Source organism: Triticum urartu, chromosome 6A (assembly GCF_056163025.1).
Source record: "Triticum urartu cultivar PI428250 chromosome 6A, HENAU_Tu73, whole genome shotgun sequence".
In the NCBI taxonomy this organism is placed as follows: domain Eukaryota; kingdom Viridiplantae; phylum Streptophyta; class Magnoliopsida; order Poales; family Poaceae; genus Triticum; species Triticum urartu.
The window spans coordinates 505,042,037-505,067,039 of record NC_141878.1 but is presented as its reverse complement, the minus strand read 5'-3'; the positions used below and the strand labels follow the sequence as shown (position 1 = coordinate 505,067,039).

The window sequence follows — 25,003 nt, the reverse complement described above, 5'->3', positions numbered from 1 at the left end:
TCCTATGGATTTGTCACTTTCTACCACAAGCAGTTTCTGTTCACACAAGCTAGATCTTTCTCATACTGCATCTCATAACATGCCTAGTATATTCACTTGTGCTTCACAAAGTAGTTAGATTCCTCACTTGTACTGATCTGTGGATTCGTACAAATCTGGAACCAACTCCTTATCTATGAGTGAATGTCTTTGCACGATGAGGTCAATGTCTTCTAAACTGATTTATCTTCAAAATCTTCTGAGAATGCATATGACCTCTTCCCCTTCCCTCGCACCTTAATGCTGTCACAGGTACATGTCCGTGGGAGAATCCTTTGGTTCTCATAGTCTGCATTCATTTGCAAAATTCTTACAACATCACATTAATTCTCCCGAAGCCAGTTCCTGTTGGTCCAGCAAGCGAAAACCTTTGAAGCCGTTGAACGTGTTGAAGCCTTTCAAGTTAAAGTTTATGGCTTCAGAGAAAGCAGCAAGGAAGGGTGGCAGAAAGCGTCGTGGAGAAACATCCAGAGATGTGCCAGATGAACTCTCAGAACTGTACAAGACAGATCCTGAAGAGGATTACGGTCAGCGCAAGACCCGAATCCAATGGATTCGAAGATATTGGGCAGAACAATGGTTCAAATACCGATTTGTAACCCAGGAATATGCTGAGAAAAACGCCATCAAGAGACCATGGGGAGACATCCTATACAAGAATCTTCTACCCAGGTCCAGAGATGAAGCCATTGAACAAGGCTTCTATCCATGCATGGTCTGTGGACCACAGCCTGATGATGCACACCCATCGTCACTACTATGGTGTCGTGACGAAAATCTGTTCAAGCGTAACTTCTAGTTTGCCCAGAACTCAGCGAAGCAGAACAAGAACCCTGGTCCCTCAGCACCAAGGGCAGATGGCACACGAGATGCAGAACCAAATGTCATCGGTCCTTTCTACAACCTTGCAGGCCCTTGGATGAGAAGAGATTTTGCAAGTTACGGTGTGAGCTAAATATCCTGGAATCCTCAAATGTCCTGTGATCAGGCACACATCCTAACCCTTATGCATATTGATGACTTAGATGTGCAACACACGAAGTAGAGTATATCTTCAATCAATGAAGACATACATTCTAAGTGTGAATACACTAATGTGGAATTTGACTTCGGAGCGTCACGATAATTGTGCGCCGTGTCTGGGTCTAATACTTCCTATACGGTGGGTAACGCCACCACCAAACGTTCTATTTTGAAGTGTTTCACTCATGGCGTTACCTTGCAATGTCTTCACATTTGGTTTGGCTTCGATCTCAACATATATTCATGATTATCTTCACTATGTTGATTATAGATATATATATATATATACTAGTGTTCTGTCCTCTACAACATTCACTTATAGCTATGTCTTCGTGTTGAATCTTTTGAACTAAGTGAATGTGATCGGACCCTAACCTCTCTATGCTTTCTATCTCAAACTCTATCTCCCCAAGTCATATGCATTCTATTGAAACTGTCGAATGTCTTCTCTGCGTCCTTGTCAGCAGAAGATACAGAGACAACCATTAAGTCCGTTTTCAATGCTCATTCCTCCACATAAAATCCGGAGAAGTAGGAACGACCACCCGACAATCCAGGCGTGCGTGGGACGTGGAACAAACCCCAAAATTCCGCATAATGGCCACGTGTTCCTCAGATGCGAATCGCCAGGGGCACCTGTGTAATAGCACAGTGTCGCCCCTGTGCCTATAAATACACACTCACAACGGTCATTATCTCTTCTTCCACCCTCGCACGAACCCTAGCACCACCGCTAGCCCTCGACGACACCGACGACGAAGCGCTTCGCTGCCGCAACCTCTCCGACGCCGTCTTCACGCCGACCGCGGACATCGTCCTCTCCGTCGTCGCCGTAGGTGTCCTCCGTCGCCAAGTTAGGGCACGGAAGATCGAACTGCTCGGCCTCATCTTACACTCCGTCTAGCAGTTCTTAGTGTGGTAAATAAAACTTCCTCTTTTACAGCACCATTGATCCTATGGATTTGTCACTTACTACCACAAGCAGTTTCTGTTCACACAAGCTAGATCTCTCTCATACTGCATCTCATAACATGCCTAGTATATTCACTTGTGCTTCACAAAGTAGTTAGATTCCTCACTTGTACTGATCTGTGGATTCGTACAAATCTGGAACCAACTTCTTATCTGTGAGTGAATGTCTTCGCACGATGAGGTCAATGTCTTCTAAACTGATTTATCTTCAAAATCTTCTGAGAATGCATATGACCTCTTCCCCTTCCCTCGCACCTTAATGCTGTCACAGGTACATGTCCGTGGGAGAATCCTTCGGTTCTCATAGTCTGCATTCATTTGCAGAATTCTTACAGCATCACATAAATTCTCCCGAAGCCAGTTCCTGTTGGTCCAGCAAACGAAAACCTTTGAAGCCTTTGAACGTCTTGAAGCCTTTCAGGTTAAAGTTTATGGCTTCAGAGAAAGCAGCAAGGAAGGGTGGCAGAAAGCGTCGTGGTGAGACCTCCAGAGATCTGCCAGAAGAGGAATCCTTCGGTTCTTTCGGTTCTGATCTGTGGACCCCAGGATGGCCGCAAAGCGTCCTGGTGAGACCTCCAGAAAGCGTCCTGGCATCGACCCCAGGATGGCCGCAAAGAAGAAGAAGAAGCCTGCTACGGCTGAACCTGATGCACCAAGGCAAGAAGCAGTTCCGATTGTCTTCCCAACTAGACTGACTGGCTCGAAGCCAAAAAGTCGGTCAACAGCTTCAGAGCTCAAGAAGACAAGGACTGCTGAGGCTGAAGCCAGGAAGAGGAAACACTCTGAAGCCTCTCCTACTGCCCCACTAAGAAAAAGAGAAAGACCAAGAAAGCTCGGGCTGCTCCCACAGAGCCCTTGATAGTTGAACCCATTTCTATGGTTCATCCTGACGCAGAACGTCAACTGACAGTTCATGAGCCTGCTTCCACAGAGGCTCCTAAAGCTGAAGACATTCCAACAGCTGATCCCATCGCTGCTAAAGACATTGGTCATCATGACAATGTAGAAGATGATGCAGTCCTTCCTCAGTTTGAAAACAGCAAACTCATCAGCATTGGTCGTCCACTGACGCCAATTGCACAGGATGCTTCATGGGCGGATCGCCCACAAGAGGAAGAATACTATGAGGCCCAGCCCACTCCAACTCCACAAGCATCGTCTGCGTTACGCAGGCTTCACAAAGGTCCAAGGCCTCAAGTCTCTGCTGAAGACATTCCGGCTGCATCAGCCGCAGAAGAAGAAGTACCACAAGATCCCACTCCCCTGTTCCACCAAGAAGCAGTTCTCCAGGAGAACGTGCCTGTGACCGACCCTCCAGCTAGTCAAGTGGAGGATGAAAATCTTGAGGCTGCCACAACCAACAATGAAGCTAATGTGGAGCCCTCCCCAGCAAAAGCTTCAGAAGACAGCGAAGCCACTGATCCCGCCACTTCTGTTCCTGAGTCTGCTGCCGGTCCCTAATTCAACTATCATGTTGAGCACAGGCCTCTGGTCCAGAAGCCAATCCCAAGACTGCCAAGGTTTCCAGGTCCCGCATCAGCACCTGGCTCCTTCAACATCAATGGCTTCAGGGCAGACAACATGTTCTTCAATAGCTCCGGGAACCCCTACTCAAGGGAAAGGATATCATCTGATCGGTTCTGGAGCTATCCTCAGCAAAGCTATTACTCTTGCATTCTTTACAACCAAGGTCGCATCTTCCCACACAAGCGCCTTGACGTTGAAGCTATAGCTGGTCTGCCCTGTCTAGAGGAAGCGTTAGATTGCTTCAAGAAAGTGGGTCTGCTGCAGTTTGTTACTGCTGAAGAGCATTGGAATGAAGAGCTGCTACTACAATTCTATACCACACTTCACATCAAAGGGTACAGCAGAGATCCGAAGACTTGGGTCCTGGAGTGGATGACTGGCAACGTTCATCACGAAGCCAATGCATTTGACATCATTGAGCTCACTGGCTTGCCCACTCCTGGTGATCTCTTCGAGCAAGGCTGTCAGCTGCATGCTGAAGCTATTGAGAGCATCTTTCAGCGGCCAGAACCTGATATGAGTCAAATGCTCAGCATGATGAAGCCATTGCCCCAAGATGTTGCGTATCCCACAGAGTTCTTCGTTGAAGACCTTGAGTACCTGCCCAGAACCATCTATCACATCATCAGGCGAACTCTCTGGCCTATCAAAGGGCACTCTCCAAATGCCAAGCTTCAGGATGCAATGAAGACTTTGGTCTTCTATATACTTCATGGCAAATGCTTCAATGCATAGGACTTCTTCATACGCCAACTTGCTGCATCAGGCATTGATCTGTTTGGTTTGAAGTTCTACGCCCCTTGGGTCATGCGGCTGATCAAGCTACACTCTGCCATCTCATATCAGCCCTCTGCCCGCAACCATCGGATCTTCTTGCCTGACGTGGACATGTCTACTGAAGCCATATATTCTGAGCCTGCCAAGCAACCTCTAAGTCTTCAGAATGCAGACCATCAGAGTTTTACTCAGAATGTTGAAGGCATTGAAGCAGTTTCTCGGGTGTATCCTTTGGCTGGCACTACACGTGCACCACACCCTACTTCCACTGAAGCCACTGACAGTGCCACTGCTCCAAGACCCAAGAAGCGCACTCATGTTCTCAATGACCGAGAGCTTCATGTGGCTCTACATCAGAAACAGGATAGGCATCATGACTGGCTGAAGCGTCAGATGAAAAGCCTCTTGGTGGATGTTAATCGCACTCGAAATCTTGCCACCAAGAATGCTTTCGTTGCCCATGAAACCTGTCGCCGCACATGGAAAGGGCTCACGATGATGTGTTCTGAAGCTGATCTTCAAGAGGATGGCTTCTCTGAGAGATTCAAGTTTGACTCCACACCTCCTCGAAGGGCTGTGCTGCTAGGAACTCCATCCCTTGAAGACTCTGAGTTCTCTTCATCTGCTGCCACAGTGACTGCCAGGATTATTGAGGAAGAAGACGATGCTACTTCACCGCCACCTCCTTCAGTACCTCCAAGCTCTTCTGCACCGCCAAACAACACCAACAACCCTGCTACTTCACCTACTCCTCATGGGAACGAGTAGAGGCTCTATGTCTTCAAACCTTTTTGGTCATTACTGACAAAAGGGGGAGAAGCATATGAGATTGATAGTCTTCAAGCGGGTCCATATGGGCGGGTGCTTTATATTTTGCTTCGTGCTTACAACTCTCGTTTTTGCTACATTTGGTTCTTATGAGTTGTAACACTTAAACTAGATGGTCGTCTGCTACTTATTTGCCACCTTGTTTTGAGAAGATAAATTCCGCATGTGCGACGATAAATTCCGCACTTAGCTCATTCTGCAGACGTCCATTTTCCATTATGCATGTCATTATCTTCATATACTTTCACATGCATAGTGGATTGTCATCATAAGTTGAAGTGGATCTCCACAAGTACAACCTGCCATGTGCATTTGCATTCCAAAAGAAAATTAACTTATATGCACATCTTCAGGGGGAGCTCTTGCAACTTATGAAGACAATTCCTTATCCTTTACAATTTCACAGATTATATTCCCCATTGAAAACTTCAACTAGTTTGTCATCAATCACCAAAAAGGGGGAGATTGTAAGTGCATCTAGTGCCACCCCTAGTTGGTTTTGGAGTATTGACAACAAACCTAGTTGAGGGACTAATGTGTTTGTGAGAATTGCAGGATAACACAGGTAGAAGTCCCTCATTGATTCGTTTTTACTACCAGAGATGACCCCTAAAAATGTATGAAGACATTGAAGTCAAAGGTGGTATATGAAGATATTCACATTGAAGACTATGACAAGAGAAGACACTATATTAAGCCTATGGAGCTCGAAGACTTAGATCTTTCGTAGTTCTTTTTCTTTTTTGTGTTGAGTCATAGGAACCACCGTACTGTTAAGTGGGGTCCAAGAGAACCAGTCAGAATGACTGAAGTGATGCCTAAACCAAAAACCTATGTCTTCGAGTGAAGACTATGAGAGCGAATCTTGTCCAGAGTCGGACAAGTCAGCTTTGCTTGTAGCCCAAGTAAAGTTGCCGTGTGAATCTGAAATCTGACCGTTGGAACACGTGTCAGTTCCTTAGTGACCCAGGGTCATTTCGGATAAATCAGGTCAGGTTGCCAAGTGGCTATAAATAGCCCACCCCCTTCAACCATAAACGGTTGGCTGCTCAGATTGATAGTACGGCTTTTGTCGTTTGAGAGCAACTCACCTCGAAGCCTTTGAGAGAGAATTCCTTGCAAGGATAAAAGCCCTAACCACCAGAGCCAGAGAGAATTGGGCATCACTTAAGTCTTCTTGTCTGTGTGATCTGAAGACTTATTACACTTGAGGACTGTGCATCCTCCAGCCGGTTAGGCGTCGCGTTCTGAGCATCCAAGAGACATTGTGGATTGCCAGTGAACGAAGTTTGTGAAGGTTTGGGAGTCTACCTTGAAAACTTACCAGAGTGATTGGGCGAGGTCTATGTGACCTTAGCTCAAGGAGAATACGGTGAGGACTGGGTGTCCTGAGCTGCGTGTTCAGGACTGGGTGTCCGGGACTGTGTGTCCTAAGGTTTAAATACCTAGCCGCTCCAACCAGACGTACAGTTGTCACAGCAACTGGAACTGGTCCAACAAATCATTGTCTTCAACGAGTCACTGGTTTCATCTTCACTTCACTTTACTTACTGTTACTCATTGTGAAGTCATTGTATGTTTGCACTATCATTTGTCTTCACTGAGTGACTGCGTGTTCTGTTTGGCTTCACAATAACTTCCTACCTGATCCTTACTACCTAGCTGCTATTAGTCTTTGTGCTTTCACTTCATTGAATACTTGACTATGGTTTGCCTAGTGTAGTCTACCTTCCGCTGCATGGTAATAGGTTTAATTCTATCGTTTGTCTTCAAAACTTCTATGTTCTGAAGACTTTCATAAAAATCGCCTATTCACCCCCCCCCCTAGTCGATATAACGCACTTTCAGGGGCGCGTCGACCTCCCCACTCGGGAGCAAGCAGAGAAGACGAGGAGAGAGAGGGAGAGAAATGTGATGTCCAGGTGGGTCAGGCTCGATCTAGGGTTCGTCAAGGGAGAGAGGAGGGCGTCGGGGCTGCCTTATAGCCCCGGGGGAGACGGCAGATGGCCGGGCGTGTGCATCGCCGGCAATGGTGCCGGTGGATGAGCGCCACGCCCACCCCTGCTTCTGTAGCTGGAGATGGGGGGCAAGTGGGTGTGGGTTGGGGGGCAGCACCGCGCGCCTCTGCCCCCCAACACCATGCTATCGCATGACTGGCATTTGGATCCGGAGAGGATCCTAGTGCCGGTCACACCGCGGTCGGCGAGGGCCCATACGAAGGAGGTGCGGCGCCGACGGGCGTTGCTTACACCGAAGCAGCGCGCCGACCCGGACTACGCCTTCAACTCGCCGAACTGGGCTTGTTGGTTTGCCTTCGAGCATGAGGAGGCAAGGCGACGCGGCGTCGACCACAACCTGCCGCCGCCCCAGCTTGTCGTCTGCGACGAGGATCATGAGGCCGAGGCGCCTACCAGGCGGCCATTAAGAGCGAGGAGGAGGAGCGGTGGAGGGAGGCGGCATTCCAAGCTGCTATGGCGGAGGCCATGGCCCTCTCCGCGGCGGGCGACTGTGTCGTGCTGCCAATGACCCAGCCGTTCCCGCCCAAAGCCGAGCCGGATGAGCCGCCCCCCTCGAGCGCTACTCGTGGACCGGAGTAGTGCGCGAGTGGGTCAGCGCTCCGCCAATCTGGCTCGGGGCGACGGAGGAACGGGAGTCGGCCTACCTCAACCACTGGCGCAACGTTTGGCTGGCCGAGGAGTGCCGGGAGGGCGAGCGCCTCCAGCTGCTCGAGCGCGAGGTCGAGGAGGAGGCGCGCCAGGCCCAGGCAGCGGCCGTGCAGCCCGCGGTGGCATAGCCCGACATCGCCGCCCTCTAGAACACGACGTTCCCCTGGGTCGGCCCTGCGCCGACGCTGATCGACCTCACCGGCCCCGACGCAGACGCCGCTGCCGACGAGGACAAGGACGCCTAGGGCAGCGCGCCGTCTTCTAGTTTTTAGTTTTATATATTTAATTAATGTAATGTGGACTATCACCGGCCTTCTTGACCGGCTTTTATGTTTAATTAAATGCTTGTTTTATTTTTAAAATGCTCAAACATTTTTTATTTTCCACGTCAATAAAAATGGATCGGGTTAACGTTTGGCACTTTCGTCGACCCAAACACGATAGCAGATGTTTGTGTCTGCCGGTCGACCAAAACGAACAACAGGCGGACAAAAACGTCGTCCCTTTGGATTGGATTTGCGTACTGTGGGTGGGTGTAGATCTCTCAACGCTACGCATCCTAGCTTGTTGAAACGAGCATAGAAAAATATTGGTAACTGCAATCACTTCGTGCTCACTTTCTCCTGATCGGTGTCTACTCATTAAAATAACCTACAACCCCCCTCCCCCAAAATGGCCAGATCTACAGCGTATTCGCCAAGAAAAAACAATTAAAACTGTCATCCTCGAAAGGAAACTAGCCTCGCTCGCTGACGGGTGTGCCCCACTCGCAAACACTAGTGGCGAAACAGCACTTGCAAGGGTGAAGACGGAACTCCAGCTGTCTAGCTGACCGCTACCTCCCTCTAGCGTGGGTCCCACGGCATCAAGCAACGAAACCCAAACCTCACTGACAGCCGGGCCCACGCAAAACGCTCGTCAGTGGGGCCTTCCTTTCCCCCTCCCGCAAGAACAGCCCGCCCCCAACCATAAAACCCGAGGCGCTTTCCATTTCCCCCAAACTCTCCAAGCAATTTCCATTTCAGCCGCTCCTCCCTCCCCAGCACGCCGCAGGCCGTCGGCGACTGCTGCAGCACCGCCTCCTCCCCCTCCTCCTCCCCATGGCCGACCCCTCCCACTCCTCCCCCGCCGCCGGGGACGCCCTCCTCCCGCCGCCGGCCTCGGACGCGCCGGAGGCGCCCCTCCCCGACGCGGCCGCCGATCTGGACAAGGAGTTCGGGTTCCAGCGCGAGGAGCTCCACACGGAGAAGCTCGCCGGGACGGTGGGCTTCCACGAGCGCCACGTGTTCCTCTGCTACAAGGGCCCCGAGGAGTGGCCGTCCCACCTCGAGGCCACCGAGTCCGACCGCCTCCCCCGCCTCCTCGCCGCCGCCATCAAGGCCCGCAAGCCCGACCTGAAGAAGAGCGTGAGCATCTCTTCTCCGTCCCCCTCTCGGTTCGCTTTGTGAGTGGCTGATTTGGTGCTGTGATGTGGTATCCGTATGCTTCTGGTATGCTAGTGTTGTTTTAGTATGTGGTTGTTCGCAGTGGAAACTGTTTGCTGGTTGCTCCGAGCTTACGATTTAGCTGACGACTAGTTTTCGACTTGCTCGAGTTACTGTACTATGTTATGTAGTTCGATTTGGTTGTCTGCATATGGTGGTGCTGGGTTCCTGCAGGAGATCGCGACCCTTAAATATTATAATCAGTCGATCCGATCAGTGTTGGGGGACGATGTAGTTCCAATTGCTTTTGCTTCAGTTTATTGTTTCTGATTGGGCAGTAGAATCTCGCTTAATTATGGTGGTCAGTGGTGTTGATATGCTTGCTATTTGGTGCCAATTATGTCTGTAGATTGGTCGGTGTCTCTGTACTTAATTTTGTTCGCACTTTGTTTTGGTGCTTCTTCACGCAAGATCTGGTCGCTTGGTGCTCTCCTTTAAGGTTATTGTTGTTTCAACTTTCAACGGGACATGTAAATAGTGCTCTTGGGGTTTGAACTGGTGTCGAATCCCCACATTCTAGCGTGTGTATATTGGCCATGCGTGTCGAATTCTGGTGGTTATTTGGTGTTTATATGTTTTGGACGTGTCTGGTATTGTTTGGGTATAATTGGATTACTCTACCAATTATTTGGCTCACACCGTCCAATTGCTGGATTCTCGCTCCATTCAATGGATTTTGCTCCATTTCCAGTGCTAATATAGTCGGTGGGTTCTCAGTTTATTTATGATGTACAGTTCCTTGACTCCTTGTAACTGTTTCATATGGTTTTCTGGTCCATCTGGCTCTGATAATATGGTTTTGTTTAAATCCACACACTATACTTTTTGGGGGGTTTGCTCACATCCTGTTATTCTATCTTTGAAGGGGTGGGGGATGTAGTTTGGTTCAAATCCAGGCTCTGTTTGTTCATGTTTAGATGTTTTTCTCATTATTTGATTATTGCGTCCTTTGCTTGCCGTCTGTATTGGTTAGCATTTATAATGCACCTTTGAACCTTTGAAATCATATGGTGGTATGTGCATTAATGTCTCTATTCACCCTTTAGGACTAGGAGCTTGCTCCTTTTGTCTTCATCCACATAGTGCAGTACATGGGGTTGATATTATGAAACATTGAGCACGTGATCTACAGAGTATATGCTAGGGGACATTGATTGTGTGATATATAGAGTTGTTATTAATAGAACCAGAAAAGTACTGTGGGTTCCTTCTGTTTTTGTATAGATGTCCTTGCATGATTTGTTTGGTGCATTTGAGGGCAGAAGATCCTCTGCCTTGTTTCTCTGTGTGGGTTTTGGCCGTCTTGCTCCTTGGTAAAAGAGGATCTAAGCAACAGAAAAAAATGTAGTTACCCCATATGTTCCCTATGTTCACAATTATAAGATGTTCTAACTTTTTGTGAATCGGATGTATATAGACATGTTCTAATGTGTTTGTTCACTCATTTAAGTATGTATGTGGACCATATTGAAATATCCAAAACATCTTATATTTTGGAGCGGAGGGAGTAATTATATTGGTACATGGCAGTTACAATTCCTCTGAGGGTACTGTCACTGTTGAGCATTTTGCAGCTTCTGGCAATCTAGTGTTACTGCTCAGTGATATTAATCTTCCTAAGTTATGCCTTATGTTCTTTTCTTCATATTCACATCTAAATTCAAGCAAGTATTCTTTGATTGGTGTCATTATTATTAGTCTATTGTTGGAATTTGTCATATTATTTTTGTTAGTTCATGTCGCTTTCCTGCCTTTTTTTATTAGTTTTGTGATGTGCATGTGTGTCTGACCTGATAGCAATGTGATTTGTGCTTACAGACAATCCACCTTATATTGTCTACTGTCTAGATAGATGAATAGACAAGACTTTCCCATGTGTTATTTTTTATTGGTAATGAGTGGTCTGTTCTACTTTCTCAGACCAAACTGACCATTTGTGAAGGAGAAGATGGCACTGAGTCATCTCTTGGAGACGTGTTGATCTTTCCTGATATGATCCGATACAGGTAGCTGAAAGCTGCAAAGAAATAAACATTCAGTCTTCCCATTTCTACTACTAGTATTTATTAGGTAGGAATACATAAGTCAACTGATTGTTTTCTTCAATACGTGGTGTAATCTTTGCAGAGGGCTGACCCACTTTGATGTTGACAACTTTGTTGAAGAAGTACTCGTGAAAGATACTGAATGGCTTCCTGGATCTCCTGAGGCTATAAGAGGTTCCTATGTTTTTGTCTGCTGCCATGGAAGCAGGGATAAAAGGTGTGGTGTTTGCGGTCCTGCTTTGATTACAAGGTTCAAGGAAGAGATTGAAGCAGAAGGTCTTGATGGTCACGTGGCTGTTAGTGCATGCTCACATGTGGGAGGTCATAAGTATGCAGGAAATGTCATCATATTCAGTCCAGATGCTAAGGGAGAAGTGACTGGTAATTGGTATGTACCAGGAACTATCATAAATCTACCTTCTTGTGCCCTAGGAATCTCAATACCTTCCTGTAGCGCTATCTGTTTTAATTTTACTTTGTCAAAACCCAGTCATTGCTTACTGTATTTGTAATTCTAGGTATGGTTATGTTGCCCCTGATGATGTGCCTGAGTTACTGCACAAACAAATTGGACAAAGAGGAGCGATTGTGGACCGTCTATGGAGGTATGCTTCCTCTTTTAATTAATCCATTCCATGTGTTGATTTTGACTAAAGAGGATATCTAGTTAGTGTTTCACCAATCATTTGTATCAGTGTTGTAGTGTCATGTCATTGAGTACTATTAGCATTTTCAGATCTGTGTCCTTTTCTCTTGCTGTTCTATCTGGACTTGGCCGTGCTTATACATCATAGATTCTGAGCCTAAATCAATAATCTGATAATATTATAAAAACTGCCTGGTGTGTGCTCTAGTACTTGTATGCCTATAGCACTGGTTAATCTATTTCGAAATGATTTGATTACTTCAAGTAGTCTAATCTTGATTTGAGGGAAGATACTGGGATGGAAGTCTGTCACTGATGCTTCTTTACTTGAGCATTATAGCAAAGTAAGACTACTGTGACTATAAGCATCTAGACAGCATGTTGTAGGTTGTTTGTACTGCCTGTGTAGTTTTCGTCAATTATGTTTAAGCACTCATTTGTACGACTTATTCTGTTCGTGTGATGCCATGTGAGGATACTGTGTTGTACTTTCAAATAACCTTGATTTGTTTATTTGCGGTGACTTCAGAAATTGAAAAATGACCTTTCTGTGGTCAATCTCATTGCAAGGAAACCAATAATAAAGGATATGCAATCTTGTTTTGCAAATGTTGTTTAAGCCCTGATATGTCTTGTTCATGTTTCATTGAACCTTTGCCCTATGTTTGCTCCACAGCCAAATACCCCTCTTCCAAGTGTGATTCTTACACATGCTATCCTGTTATACAGGGGTCAGTTGGGTATGTCTGAAGAGCAGCAGAAGCAAGCTCTGGAGCTTAGGCACATGACGAATGGCGTGGCTGGGGAAGAATCAAGCGCCAAAGAATCCCCTGAAGCAAATGGAACTGACAGTGCACCTGCAGGTGGATGCTGCCAGGGCAATGGAGGAGGCCTTAGCTGCTGCCAAAGTGATCTGCCAGAAGGAAAACAGGATGAGAGCATTCCAGCTGAGCAGAACCGCAGGATCTCCAAGACAGAGAGTGTCAAAGAAAGTGTTGCCGCCAGCAAGGGTCGCATGAAGATTTGCCGGATGCCCACCTGGTTCGAGACCTGGGATAGGTCCGACACCTACACCACTCTTGCTGTTGTTGGAGCTGCTGCAACGGTGTTCGTCGCTTTCAGGGCCTACAAGACCATGAACTGAAGCCTGCGAAGCAAATCCTCAAAACAATGCCAGGTTTTGTGCACCAAGGAGAGTCTACCTCAAGTAATATACTACTTGTCCATAGTGGTAATGCTAGAACTTAAAAAGTAGCTGATCTGGAGATGGCGACGAAAATCTGTTATGCGTAATGTCCTCATGTGAAACTCCTAGGTTTTAAAGTTTTTGACGCCTTGGCTATATGTGTTGTAGCAAGGCTATGGCCCTGGTGTTCTACATGACGATGTTATGCTCGGTTGGTTGGAATTTGGGATGTTCTGGAGCATGTGGGTTTTAAAGATGTGCATTTGAAAAATTGTGCATTTCTGCTATTTGCATTTTGGAAGCACAAAATCTCTCTCAAGCTGTATCTGCTACTTGCGGAATCAACTGCCCGATAAACTTCCTCTGCTAATTGTTGCATTTAGCAGCTCGATGTTATTTTATTTGATGTGCTTTCGAGATACCTGGTGGCTGTTAAAAAACATTGCATTGTAGATCCCTTGGCAAACACTAACATGACTAGCTATGGCATTGGTTCAAGACCCACCAATGGTCATCACAGATTGGGTCTAATCCTAAAGAACTCGAGTTCATCCAGTTTTGGAAGCTGTTTGATTATGTTGCGTCTAGAGGACCAAATTTGCGTCCGCCTTGGTCCACAGAAGCGTTAGGACTCTTCTGGATCGTGTGTGCAGCACAAATCCTGATCTATGCCTCTTAGACAAGGGCATAGTGAGAAATGAGCAATCTCTTCTTACCTTCAGACCAGACGTTGTTGTCCCAAAGTATATGATTACAAAGTTGTAGCTTACGCATGTATCACAGTTAAATTCATGTTTGGTACGTGCAAAAGAGACAAACACAGACGTTTCCAAATGTTAGAACACGTGAAGAGCGTTGTAGGCGCCTCATCTATCTAAGCAAAAAAAAAAACAAGAGCATTGCTCATGTATATCAATAGAACTTAAGCTACAGCCCACAAAGAACAATTCGGTCAAACACGGTGAAAGCCTTAGGTTGCCAATGCATCAATAGAACTTCAGCTACAGCCACACACAATGATCCGATCAAACACGGTAGGTTGCCCAGAACAACATTTAGTAATAGGAGCCTCGGTGTCCATGACGACTTCACTGAGAAAAACTAGAATAGACTGGTCACACTCTCTAAACACAGAAAATAAAATATCAGTGATTAGATTACACAATCACTTCCAGCGTACAACAAAATTTTGCTTCACCACAAACTTGTACCGTAGACCAAAATTGAGTGTACAGTCGTTCCTTTTACATTTCTTCATACATAGCACATCAATGTTTCACTTTAAATCTCCTCTTCTAAGGCTAATGTGGCTCTCTCTTGAACCATCAATTCTTATACCTTCGTCCTCTTCTCCGACTTCTGTTTTGCCTCCCTGTCAATAGTAAAATTGTTGATCAAGAATAATCACACAAAGCAAGAGAAAAAACGGGCAATAGGCCAAAGATAAGCTTCTCACCAGTCCCGCCTCAGCTTGAATTGCCATTTCCTTTTCCTCTTCTTGCTTCCTTCATTGGACACCAGTTTCTTCTCTTTGGTCCCTGAGGTGCTCTTGGAACCAGACTTCTTAATTTTATCAGACACATGCTTCTTTTTGTGGCTGGTCTGCTCTGTTTGTTCCTCGGGCACATCTTTCTTCTCTCCATTTATTCCAGCACTTTTAGGTCCACTACTTCTCTTCGCACCCTTGTGGCTCTTGACCTCCTCTGTTTGCTCACTGGGTGTTTCTTTCTCATCTACATCCATTCCAGCATTTTTAGGGCCTTTACTTTTCTTGGAACCCTTCTGACTCTTGACATGCTCTGTTTGTTCATCGCGTGTTCCTTTCTTATCTCCGTTCATTTCAGCACTTTTAGGGCCACTACTTTTCTTCACTCCTTTGTTGCTCTTGGGGTGCTTTGCTGGTCTTTCAGGTGCCTGGCTCTGGTCCCCCTCCCCTTCAGGGATACTTGCTTGTTCATTTTTCTTCTTTCCCTGTTTATGATTCTTCGACTTGGTGGATTGCCCATCAGGAACATCTTTCTCATCTTCCTCATCCTGGTTTGGATCAACAACGCCCTCCGCTGCTTCTTCGGGCTCTTTAGATGACTCGGACGAGGCTGGAATTGTGTTGCTCATCTTCTTCAGCTGTATGAAATGAAATACCCTATCAGATTTTATTTTATATTTTGCAGTTTTACTTTTATAGAATCAACTATACGTGATAACTTAAATACATTCTAAACAGTCCAATGTGTAAATGAGATCATCAAACTATTTGCCAACAGAAGTTAGATTTTCACATAAAGTTCCTGGATGAAAATTCATGCTATGAAAGATAAGACACCTCAAGAAGCTAACATGTGATCATATGGTTCAGTTATCGTCACTCCTGGTAAATAATCCAAACATCATAAAATGTACCTTGGCTACGAAAAAGCCATCCATGTTGTTGACATGAGGATAAAACCTCCTTGTTTTGTCTAAAGACGTATGGAAGCGATGCTCCCGGAACCGGATGAATCTGTACGATAATAAACAGGGAAACATAAGTAAAGTACCAGATCTTAAAAGAGGAGAAGGCGGTAGTAAGATTAACATACCCTGGGCGTCCAAAATCTAATCCACAAGGAACAACCTTTACATCTCTCTTTTTAAGGGCATAGTCGATGACTGCTTCATTCTACACAAAGTTGGAGGGTTCAGTTACTGAAGTTCAATCATTATCCAGCAAACAAGAAAAATGTACTTACTTCTGGAATCATCATCGAACAAGTAGAGTAAACAATGTAACCACCAGTTTTGGAGTTGGCGTCAACCAAATCAATAGCAGCCAGAAGCAATTGCTGCAAAACAAGTTTATCAGCTTCTCGGAGTTGGTATGCTAAAAAATAAGGTAATTGAGGCTCATACTGCGAATATAGTTTAACCATACTATATCATGAGCCTAAGAACTTCTAATGGAAACCGTAAAGTTGAAAGGTTTAAATTATAATAAGACATAACTTTGAAAATACTCCCTCCGTAAAGAAACATAAGAGCGTTTAGATCTAAACACTCTTATATTTCTTTACGGAGGGAGTAATAGCTAAGCAGATAAGTAGAACATAACAATATATGATACTTACTTACACGACAACTTTACAAGAGATAAGAGACACAGCGATACTAATTGCTTCAAAACCAACTAAAAAAATAAATTCATGTGGAGGTGAGTAGATTTAATTTGGAGAATTACTGGGTTAATAACTGTCGTTAATTTTAAAGTGGGAATGGGTTTGAATTGGAGAACGTGTATTTATTTTTGAATTGTGAATAAAATGCACCTTTTGTACGAAAGCACAATTCCTGATGTCATCGATGTCCTTAGATGTTTTTATTTGTGCATCCTTCCAAACGGTCTGCAGAAACAGAGTGAGATTGACTATCAGATGAAATAGGCAAGACAATGTATAATGAGTACATATCAGATGAAATAGCCAAGACGATGTATAATGAGTACAGAAGAATAATATGAATTGGATTATACTAACTCCGGTGCCTGTGCAGGGCGCATCCAACAGTACTCTGTCAACTGAGTTCATTCCAAGTACTTTGGGGAGCTGAAATAAATTGGATCATAAAATAATTGATGTCAATTGAGCACACGATGCAATAAACTGAAGTGTCTGACAATTACTAGGATTCCAAATTCATTTTCTTATGATTGAAATGGACCAGATAATATTAGCTTGGCATTGAAATGCCTTCATACTAAAAGTTCTCTACAAAGCATTATGTTATATTGGTAATGATTTATTATGCTAACTTGTTGCATACAATTAGTTGACTATCCTTTGGTTCTTTGGCCTAAAGAATGCTCTGTGCCCCTGAGAACATACAATGGTCGTATTTTCTGCTTACCTCTTTACCGTCATAATTACAAACTATGGTATTTGTCACACCCAGGCGATGTATGTTCCCCAACAGTCCATGCAACCTTTTCTCGTTAAGCTCATTTGCATAGATTATTCCTGTAAGGCAGGAAGAAAAATACAGGATAATTATATCATTCAACAGCTACTAAAAAGAAAGAACAGGCACTTTGAAGGAAGGACCACATAGTCAAAAGGCAAAACAGGCATAATGAACTAACCAGTATTTTTCATCAGAGCTCCAATGTATGTGGTCTTGCCACCTGGGGCAGCTCTGGAACCAAGAAGAAAATCAGTTTCTATCTTTGGAAGTACTGACATGAATAATTCGTTAAAGGTTAATATCAAATGCAGAAGCAAGCATGTGACACAATAGGATAGCATATGAAGGCTTACATACATGCAAACACAGTTATAAACTAGTTCAAATGAATTATTGCAAAAGGATTATGAGAGTGGGGGGAAATCTTACGCCATATCAACTATTCGCTCCTTCTCCTGTGGAGCAAGAGCCATCACTGGCAAAAAGGAACTCGCGCCTTGTTTCTGTAATCACAGTATTAAAAGATAAGATGAATTGCTGGTAGATGGATAGTGAGGAAAACAATCTAACAAATAATAGGGAGAGGAAGATACCATGTAATGTCCTGCCATATATTCAACAGTGGCGCCAGACGAAACAGTGGAGTCGTACACAACTAATCCTACCTGAAATTGTCCAAACCACAAGGCTTGCTTTAATATTCCATATTATTTAGTAGTAAAAGAAAATAAGTTGAAAGAAAGCAAACCTTTGACCATTTTCCAATCGGATCCAGATTAAACCCTCTAGGAATAAGAGCAGCAGCAAGATCCCTCCTACGGGTCTGCAAACCCACAAAGATAAGAGAGACATACTTAATGAAGCAGTGATAAATCTACAGTTAGAGACTAACAGCTATAGAATCTTTGGTGACATACACATACATCAAGAAATTGAGCTAATATGTTATTACCTTTAGTGTATTTGTACGCAAGCACTCAGGGGGTCTTTTTTCAAATGATTCAAGTAGCTCAACAACCTCAACAGCTGGGAACATCTGCAATGTGGCACACAGAATGTTCACAACAACAGCAGCTAAATCATTATAAAAATTAATAATCGTGCCAGACAGACAATTTGCAACTACTAATATCAGACAGCTGGATCACCACAACTCAAACTGAAAGAAATACTGGTAGCGGATATATCAGACAATCACTGGCTGGGATAGGCAGCTTACCTCAACAAATGCTTCAATGAGAAATTCATTGTATCCATAGTACGCCATCACGTCCATCTTGAACTGATCAACATAATCTTTTCTGGCAACATTTTCTTGCCTCAGCTTGCTAAAGTTTGAGAGTACCCGTACAACTAGACAGGAAACCAACAAATAGACAGAGAAACCAAGCTCAGAAAGGTCTATAGATTGAAGTGGATCAAACACAGAAAATCAATTCAATGTATACTGAATGGTATTCCTGATCATAGCAATCTGCTAAGGGAAAAAAATAGAAAATCAGTAGATTGCATATGGTCTCTATGCACTCCTCTTGTTACAATCTGACTTTGCAATTTTATACGAGCTAAGAAATGCACCTCAATTACAAAAGCATGAATCAATTTTGCGCCAACACCATTTCAGCTTTATCTATCTACCTATCTTTGAAGGTTTCTGAACTTTAATAAATACTCCCTCTGTACTTGTATTTCTTTACGGAGGGAGTACAAGATATTGGATAAACTTACTTTCCGAGATCCTCCTTTTAAGATTTGGAAGGTTAGGTGGTCCAAGTGCCTCTTCTTCCAACTCCTGCAGATTTTAAATTATAAACCATGGTAAGTCCATGCAGCCTACAATGTGCAGCACATAAACAATACTGAGAAAGAAAAAATGTGAACAGAAGAAGGAAAAGCAACCTCCTTGGTGGGCAACCGGAATTCATCAGATTCTGATCTTATGTTGAGTGCAAGGTCCGCAGCTGCATCTTCTTCAATCTGCTCCTTCTGTCGATCAAGAGCTGCTGACTTTGCCTCGAGGTCATCAGACCCATCTGATTCCTCTCCAGAGTCGGCCCCCTCGTCTAAGAAACACAACAAAGCCCATCAATTTCGATTCCCTGGATAGAAAACATAGCACTGATTTGCATAGCCGTGCACTGAACTAGCGGCCATGAACTCTACAATGGGATGGCTTGATGGAGAAAACTGAAGCTGCTGAAGCTAATTCCACTCAATACTAGTACGCTTCTACTCGTCAAGCAATCGAAGAGTTACCACTGTCGTCGTCACTGCCGGCAAGGAAGTCGCCGGCGAGGGGGTCGTCGTCCTCTTCTTCTTCGTCGTCGTCGTCCTCCTCCTCCTCCTCGTCGTCGTCCTCCTCTTCCTCGCTGCTACCGGCTTCCGAGCCAGAGAGCTCATCGGCGTCGGAGTCGGAGGGGGCGTCGACGTCTGAATCCTCCTCCTCCTCCTCGTGGAGCGGCTGCTGCTCCGCCTCGGAGTCGTCGTCGGAGGAGGGCTCGGGAAGCTTCTGCTTCTTCGGCGCCGCGCTCTTGGCCGCCCTCGAGGGAACCTTGACCACCTTCTTGGCCGCGGGCGGCGCGGGAGGCGCCGCCGGCCTGCGCTGCGCGACCTTCCGGGCCATGGGGTGGGGGGAACGGGAGGGACGGTAGGGGGTGGCTGGCGAAAACCTAAAACCCTAAGCGAGAGAAGACACGCTGGTTTTAACACGGGCCTGGTCGTGGGCGCTGCCCCGGTTAGGCAGGCTTGAGATAACAGGCCGGTCAGACAGGCTTTTCAAAGGGCCCATCTTTCTACGGCGCGATGGACACGACCAGAGAGCCGCGCGTCTCCTTCTGGATGGCGACACTTTATTTTCTTTTTCTCTATACATATATCTCTAGTGTAAAAAACGCGCATGTTTTAAAAGAAATGTTCGTGAAATATAAAATGCGTTAGTGAAATTTATTAAAAAATCATGCAGTTAAAAAAATGTACATACAGTGTAAAAAAATGTTAACGCAACTTTTAGAAAAATGTTAATGTAATTTAAAAAATGCATTTAAAAATGCTCACGTGTTTCAAAAAACAGTTCGTGATATTTAAAAATTATTTTTATAAAATGTAAAAGAAATTTTGCACAATTCAAGAAAAAAATTCATGTATTTTTACACTTTTAAATTTTGGTCATTTCTAGCCAACCCCCTAAACTTAGCGGAGTAAAAAAATATTATCAAATTTCATTTTATTTTGGGCCACCGAAATAAACTTCTCTCTTGTATTACTTTATTAAACGACATCATGGTTAAATACTTCACCGATTCTTCGCTAAGAGAATTGATCCAGAGAAAACTACAAGAACAATTAGATACTTTATTAATAGAAACACAAGTGTCCTAACTGCTCCCATTAGTTCAAGTAATACATTCTCTATGTCTTTATTGTCAACATTGTTGCCTTTTCTCTGTTGGCTTCTTGAGCTTGCACATTTCGTTCTTCTCCGCCTCCACATAATTGGACATTGTGTCATCTCTCGTCTCAACTCTAACACATAGTGCACGAATATCTAGCAATTTTCTCCCTAACAATTGATCAATGTACCCTTCTTTCCAATACAAAAATTTGCATCCTTCCTACACACAACTTAGAGCAAACAATAAGTTCCAACTGCGAGGAATTCGAAGAAAGACATAAAAATAGCCACTCATCTCGTCCTTTTCACACTTGAAGAACACCCATTCGAGATGTTTTGGCGTGCTCAAAACTCGACGCAGCACCAAACACGGGCAGTGGTCACACTTGAGGACCGACAGTGATGAGCAGACAAACCGCTGGGCTAGTGCTGAGCCCAGCCGACAGATGGACGTGGTTGTGTCATTGATCAGTTTGTCGGGTGAGATTCGAGCGTCGAAAGGAGGATGACAAACCGAGATGCGGCACAGAGTGGTTGAGGCGGTTGCGCGGTTCGGTCCCTATCAAATCCATCCAAAACGCGACAACGTTGGAGGTCTGGCTGCGTTGAATCCGGCGTCGGCGGCAAGGGTCGTATATCTGTCGATTTAAGCGACATCGGTGGCGCATGGTGGGCGGCGAAAGCAAGAAGTGAGGCGCCGGAGTAGATGCGGCGCAGGGTGGGGTGGGTCCGACCGAGGGGAGAAGGGGCAATTTTTACTCGGGAAGGTGGTCGGACGAGAAAATATAGGATTCCGTGGCGTTGAGGAGTATGATTTTTTTTTCTCCTCTAGCCATTATACAAGTCTGGCTAGGTGCCAGTTAGAGGAGTAAACTCAAAAATTTACTCCTCTAACCATTTTTGGATCAGCTAGAGCTGCACTAAGAAAGCTTCAAGTGTAAAATCATTGAGAAGTCACCTAGCAAAAGGGAAAAGGAAAGTTCTTCTATGTACAACAGATGAAGTGAGAGTCTACCACGAGGTTTACAACACAACCGGCCACCAAAGTCACCCCAAGCAAAACTCCCAACTCACACGGAGTCCTCGTAGTCCGAGCTGCCCCCATCGCCGGCGGGCTTGCCCAGGAAGGAGTTCGATCTGGACGGCGGCTTCTTGCCGCCGGGCGCCGCCGTCTCCTTCTTGAGGCCCAGGTAGGTGTAGAAGGACATGCCGCCGAGGGCCACGACGGCGCCGCAGATGCTGGTGACCCCGGGGTCGGAGCGGAAGATGAGGTAGCCGGAGAGCATGATGACGATGGTCTTGAACTGCCCCAGCACCACGTGCGACAGTGCCGAGGTCGCGCTGCAATGCACGCCACAAACAAATCAACACGGAGTCAATTAGCAGCATGAAATTTCAGAAGGAAGAATGTTCTTGTGAAGAGAGGAACCATGGTCTCACCCAAGTGCCAAAGCGCCGGACCACTGGAGGAGGAAGCCGAACAGAGCAGAGATGACAATGGCGCAGCTGTTTCTGAAATTCCAGTTGAACAGCAGCAGGCCCGGCGGATCCAGCAGAGGCATCAGCGCCAGCAAGAAGAATATGGTGACGGGGGTCGTCTTCCACATCAGCCTGGTTGATCGAACAATCCGTGTCACTTAACCGAAAAACAATGCGCGGATCGAAATGCAGAGCTTGGAACTTACGCGAGGGCGGTCCAGTTTCCGGTCTGCTGCAGATTCGACCACAGGATCTTGTTTACCGCGCTAGGGACGATCCATGCCAGTGCTACGCAGGCGCCGAAGAAGTTGAACTCTAGGTCCGTGACTGTGGCCACAGCCACTCCGATTGACACCGTTGCCAGTGTGATAACCTGTAAATGTTGAACAGGATTTCCAGTTAAAACCAACTGAATAAATTTGACAGCGTAACAGGTTTGCACTATCAACAACAAACAAACACATGCACACATATGGCATGAGTGGTAGTCCGGTGGAGAGACGACAAGACATGTATTTAGAGCACAATTTGTTGGGCTTTCTTCCTCTGAAGAAATATGACAACAGTTGTGTTCAACGTACAGGAAAGACATGTGCAGCTCATCAGTAACTATGGAGGTAAACCTACCTTCTGACAGGAAACCTTCTTCTTAAAAAGCATGAACTCCGCCGCGACGATCGTCGGAGTCACGGCAATCTTAGCCATTTGGTAGAAACCTACACTGAATGGCAAAGATACTGAGAAACACATGGAGCAACATCACTGAACATATGTAAGTCTAGACAGAATCCGGTTTACCTATTGTGTTTCAAGCTCACGTTCGCGAGCCCGGTGGAGAGAGACATCACGGCGCCCAGAGCGAACAGAGAGGAGAAGGGCGTCGACTTGGAAGGCGGCGCAACCGGCAGCAGGGACAGCGCCTTGAGGATCGCCATGAGAACCAGCGCGACCGCGTAGTGGATCAGCGACAGCGCGATCGGGTACTTGAACCCGACACTCCCCATCACCTACAAGACGATTCATCCGTGAGTAAATGAAATCTTGCTACGAACTCGTACGTGGACTAACGAAGGCGGCATATGTAGGTGGATGATGTGGGGATTGTACGTACCATTTTGTTGGCCACGATGATCCCAACGGCGACGGCGAAGTTGAAGGTGAGCGCGACGGACGGGCCGCAGAACCGCTGCTGCTGGCGCTTGGCCCCCTCCGAGCTGTGCATCTCGTTGTACAGGGAGCTCCGCAGCTCCTCCAGCGCCCGACCTGTATGCAGGACGACGGGGCGACATTAAGTCAGTGGATGTAAACTGGATCAGGTTTTTCACACGTTGATTTCCAGAGCAACTCCACAGGATTTCGTGAGAGATTGAGTGCAGCAGGAGCATGTGCAGATACTGGGGCACCATGGTGGACACCAACCATGGTGAGATCATATCTATTTTGTGGAATCCATTGGGGAGGAATGCTAGGGCTAAAGAACACAATAATACACTAAACTAGCTACGCAGAGTAATGGCACCACGGATGAAATTAACTTGCTAATCTCACTGATGCAGAAATTGCTAAGTAAAGATTTCAGAGGTACGTGAAGAAAGGGATAAGAAAGCGTCACACTTTGGCGATGATGCCCTGGAGCCCCGCACCGGAAAAGGATCCAAACGGAGCGGGCATGCCGAGCAACAAGCAGCCAGCAACGGCCTTGCCGTTCCCAGGGAAATGGCGCCCAACAAACCGCGAAAGGGCGCAGCTATCGTGCCGTTCCCCCGCACCAAAATCTGCCGAAATTTCGCAACAAAACGGGAGCAGTTCTCCTCGGCCTGGAGAATCTCCCTGACCTGACTTCTGGTTCTGGACCAAAAAAACTGGCACGAACGGAACAGAAGAGCAACCGCGCATGCAGATAAAGGGGGGAGGAGGAAGAGGGCGACGGTACCGACCGGTCTCGCCGGCGTCGCTGTCCTTGCGCTTGATGAAGCGCCGGCCGCCGCCAGCCAGGACGGCCTCCCAGACGCCCATGGCCGTGACGGCGGCCACCTCCGACGCGTCGACCCGCCACCACCGCAGCTTCATCATGCCGCTCTCGCTCGCTCGCTCGCTCACTCCCGGGCAAGGCGAGGAGGCAGAGGAGTTAACGACGACAAGGGCAGCATGGATTCAATGAGTGGCCGGTGGGCGGTGCTCGTGGTGCCGGGCTATTTCGGGGCCGACGCTCGTTTTAGGAGGGCGGACACGGGCGGGGGGGAGGGTACCACTGCGGGGCAGGCAGCGGCCTGGGCGAATGTGGTGGTGGTGGTGGTGGTGGTGGCCGGTGGCTGGTGGTGAGTGGCGATGAATTGAAGCTGGCGCGAGCCGCGAGTAGGGGGAGAGGACGGACGGGGCGAGTTAGTGGTGGCGTCGTCGTGGGCAGTACCTACGTACGTGAGGTGGTTGGTTTCTTGGCCTGCTCGTGCTGCCGCTTTCCGAGAGCAGGTTTTTGGTCTTGTTTTGGAGTGAGATTGACTTGGAAGATCGCCGGAGCTGTTGGGTTGTTCTGTTAGGTTGGCTTTTAATTTTGTACCGGAGATTAACCTTTTGCAGGGAGAGACCCTGTGGAAAAAGACCTTTTCGGTGTAGTATGCACGACGGTGAGGTAACTGCACCCGATGCTTGCACGTACTGCGCCACATTCATCTGTCGTCCGTCCGCGACAAGTGATGGATGGAGAAGCCAACCTCTCTACCCTAGGAGCCGTAGGAAGCGTTTTTCCTTTTGCGTAAAAGGATCCGGGTCTATTTTGAAAAGTTCATCAGTAGTAGCATCTTTAATATAAAAATCACACTAAGGTCCTTGGACCACCGAACGAACCACTACCGTCATTCAGCGGTGGAGGCAGGCCCAGACAGCCCGGCCGGCTACTTGGGGTGTGAGCCCAATATCCCTTTGTTCACTATAGCGAAAGTCAAAAGGAATGAATTGCCGTGACTTATGCGTCAGGCCTTGCCTTCCATTTATACTCAGGCAGGGTACA

The 25,003-nt window shown here is 46.4% G+C and overlaps 3 protein-coding genes across 3 annotated transcripts; 1 reads left to right on the top strand and 2 right to left on the bottom strand.

Annotated features, from left to right (window-relative positions):
- The first annotated feature begins 8,828 nt into the window (after positions 1 to 8,828).
- Positions 8,829 to 13,464, top strand: LOC125514445 (altered inheritance of mitochondria protein 32). Its single transcript, XM_048679784.2, has 5 exons — positions 8,829 to 9,238; positions 11,237 to 11,322; positions 11,444 to 11,749; positions 11,880 to 11,966; positions 12,737 to 13,464. Exons 1-5 carry the CDS (start codon positions 8,933 to 8,935, stop codon positions 13,149 to 13,151), a joined length of 1,200 nt encoding a protein of 399 aa, XP_048535741.1. The 5' UTR covers positions 8,829 to 8,932; the 3' UTR covers positions 13,152 to 13,464.
- An 854-nt stretch (positions 13,465 to 14,318) lies between these two features.
- Positions 14,319 to 19,803, bottom strand: LOC125514443 (26S rRNA (cytosine-C(5))-methyltransferase NOP2B). Its single transcript, XM_048679782.2, has 17 exons — positions 19,383 to 19,803; positions 19,026 to 19,189; positions 18,855 to 18,918; positions 18,346 to 18,479; positions 18,079 to 18,162; positions 17,875 to 17,949; positions 17,720 to 17,791; positions 17,556 to 17,629; positions 17,305 to 17,357; positions 17,073 to 17,182; positions 16,703 to 16,771; positions 16,496 to 16,570; positions 15,923 to 16,015; positions 15,773 to 15,852; positions 15,594 to 15,693; positions 14,650 to 15,317; positions 14,319 to 14,565 (listed from the first exon to the last, which is right to left on the bottom strand). Exons 1-17 carry the CDS (start codon positions 19,747 to 19,749, stop codon positions 14,526 to 14,528), a joined length of 2,322 nt encoding a protein of 773 aa, XP_048535739.1. The 5' UTR covers positions 19,750 to 19,803; the 3' UTR covers positions 14,319 to 14,525.
- Positions 19,804 to 21,367: 1,564 nt separating this feature from the next.
- Positions 21,368 to 24,337, bottom strand: LOC125514444 (nucleotide-sugar uncharacterized transporter 2). The gene is made up of 7 exons (XM_048679783.2): positions 23,934 to 24,337; positions 23,108 to 23,259; positions 22,795 to 23,003; positions 22,624 to 22,717; positions 22,203 to 22,369; positions 21,958 to 22,128; positions 21,368 to 21,858 (listed from the first exon to the last, which is right to left on the bottom strand). The coding sequence occupies exons 1-7, from the start codon at positions 24,067 to 24,069 to the stop codon at positions 21,588 to 21,590; spliced, it is 1,200 nt and encodes a 399-aa protein (XP_048535740.1). The 5' UTR covers positions 24,070 to 24,337; the 3' UTR covers positions 21,368 to 21,587.
- Between the last annotated feature and the right edge of the window lie 666 nt (positions 24,338 to 25,003).

What these genes read in the sequence shown, in the direction of transcription:
- LOC125514444 (XM_048679783.2), bottom strand. Translation starts at nt 24,069, where the DNA reads ATGATGAAGCTGCGGTGGTGGCGGGTCGACGCGTCGGAGGTGGCCGCC. An exon ending in TCATCGTGGCCAACAAAATG is followed by an intron (nt 23,004 to 23,107) that starts GTACGTACAATC and finishes ATCGTCTTGTAG; the next exon opens with GTGATGGGGAGTGTCGGGTT. An exon ending in TCCGGCGCTTTGGCACTTGG is followed by an intron (nt 21,859 to 21,957) that starts GTGAGACCATGG and finishes CGTGCATTGCAG; the next exon opens with CGCGACCTCGGCACTGTCGC.
- LOC125514443 (XM_048679782.2), bottom strand. Translation starts at nt 19,749, where the DNA reads ATGGCCCGGAAGGTCGCGCAGCGCAGGCCGGCGGCGCCTCCCGCGCCG. An exon ending in GAGCGAATAGTTGATATGGC is followed by an intron (nt 17,358 to 17,555) that starts GTAAGATTTCCC and finishes TCTTGGTTCCAG; the next exon opens with AGCTGCCCCAGGTGGCAAGA. An exon ending in GTTCGATGATGATTCCAGAA is followed by an intron (nt 15,853 to 15,922) that starts GTAAGTACATTT and finishes AACTTTGTGTAG; the next exon opens with AATGAAGCAGTCATCGACTA.
- LOC125514445 (XM_048679784.2), top strand. Translation starts at nt 8,933, where the DNA reads ATGGCCGACCCCTCCCACTCCTCCCCCGCCGCCGGGGACGCCCTCCTC. An exon ending in AGCCCGACCTGAAGAAGAGC is followed by an intron (nt 9,239 to 11,236) that starts GTGAGCATCTCT and finishes CTACTTTCTCAG; the next exon opens with ACCAAACTGACCATTTGTGA. An exon ending in GGAGAAGTGACTGGTAATTG is followed by an intron (nt 11,750 to 11,879) that starts GTATGTACCAGG and finishes TTGTAATTCTAG; the next exon opens with GTATGGTTATGTTGCCCCTG.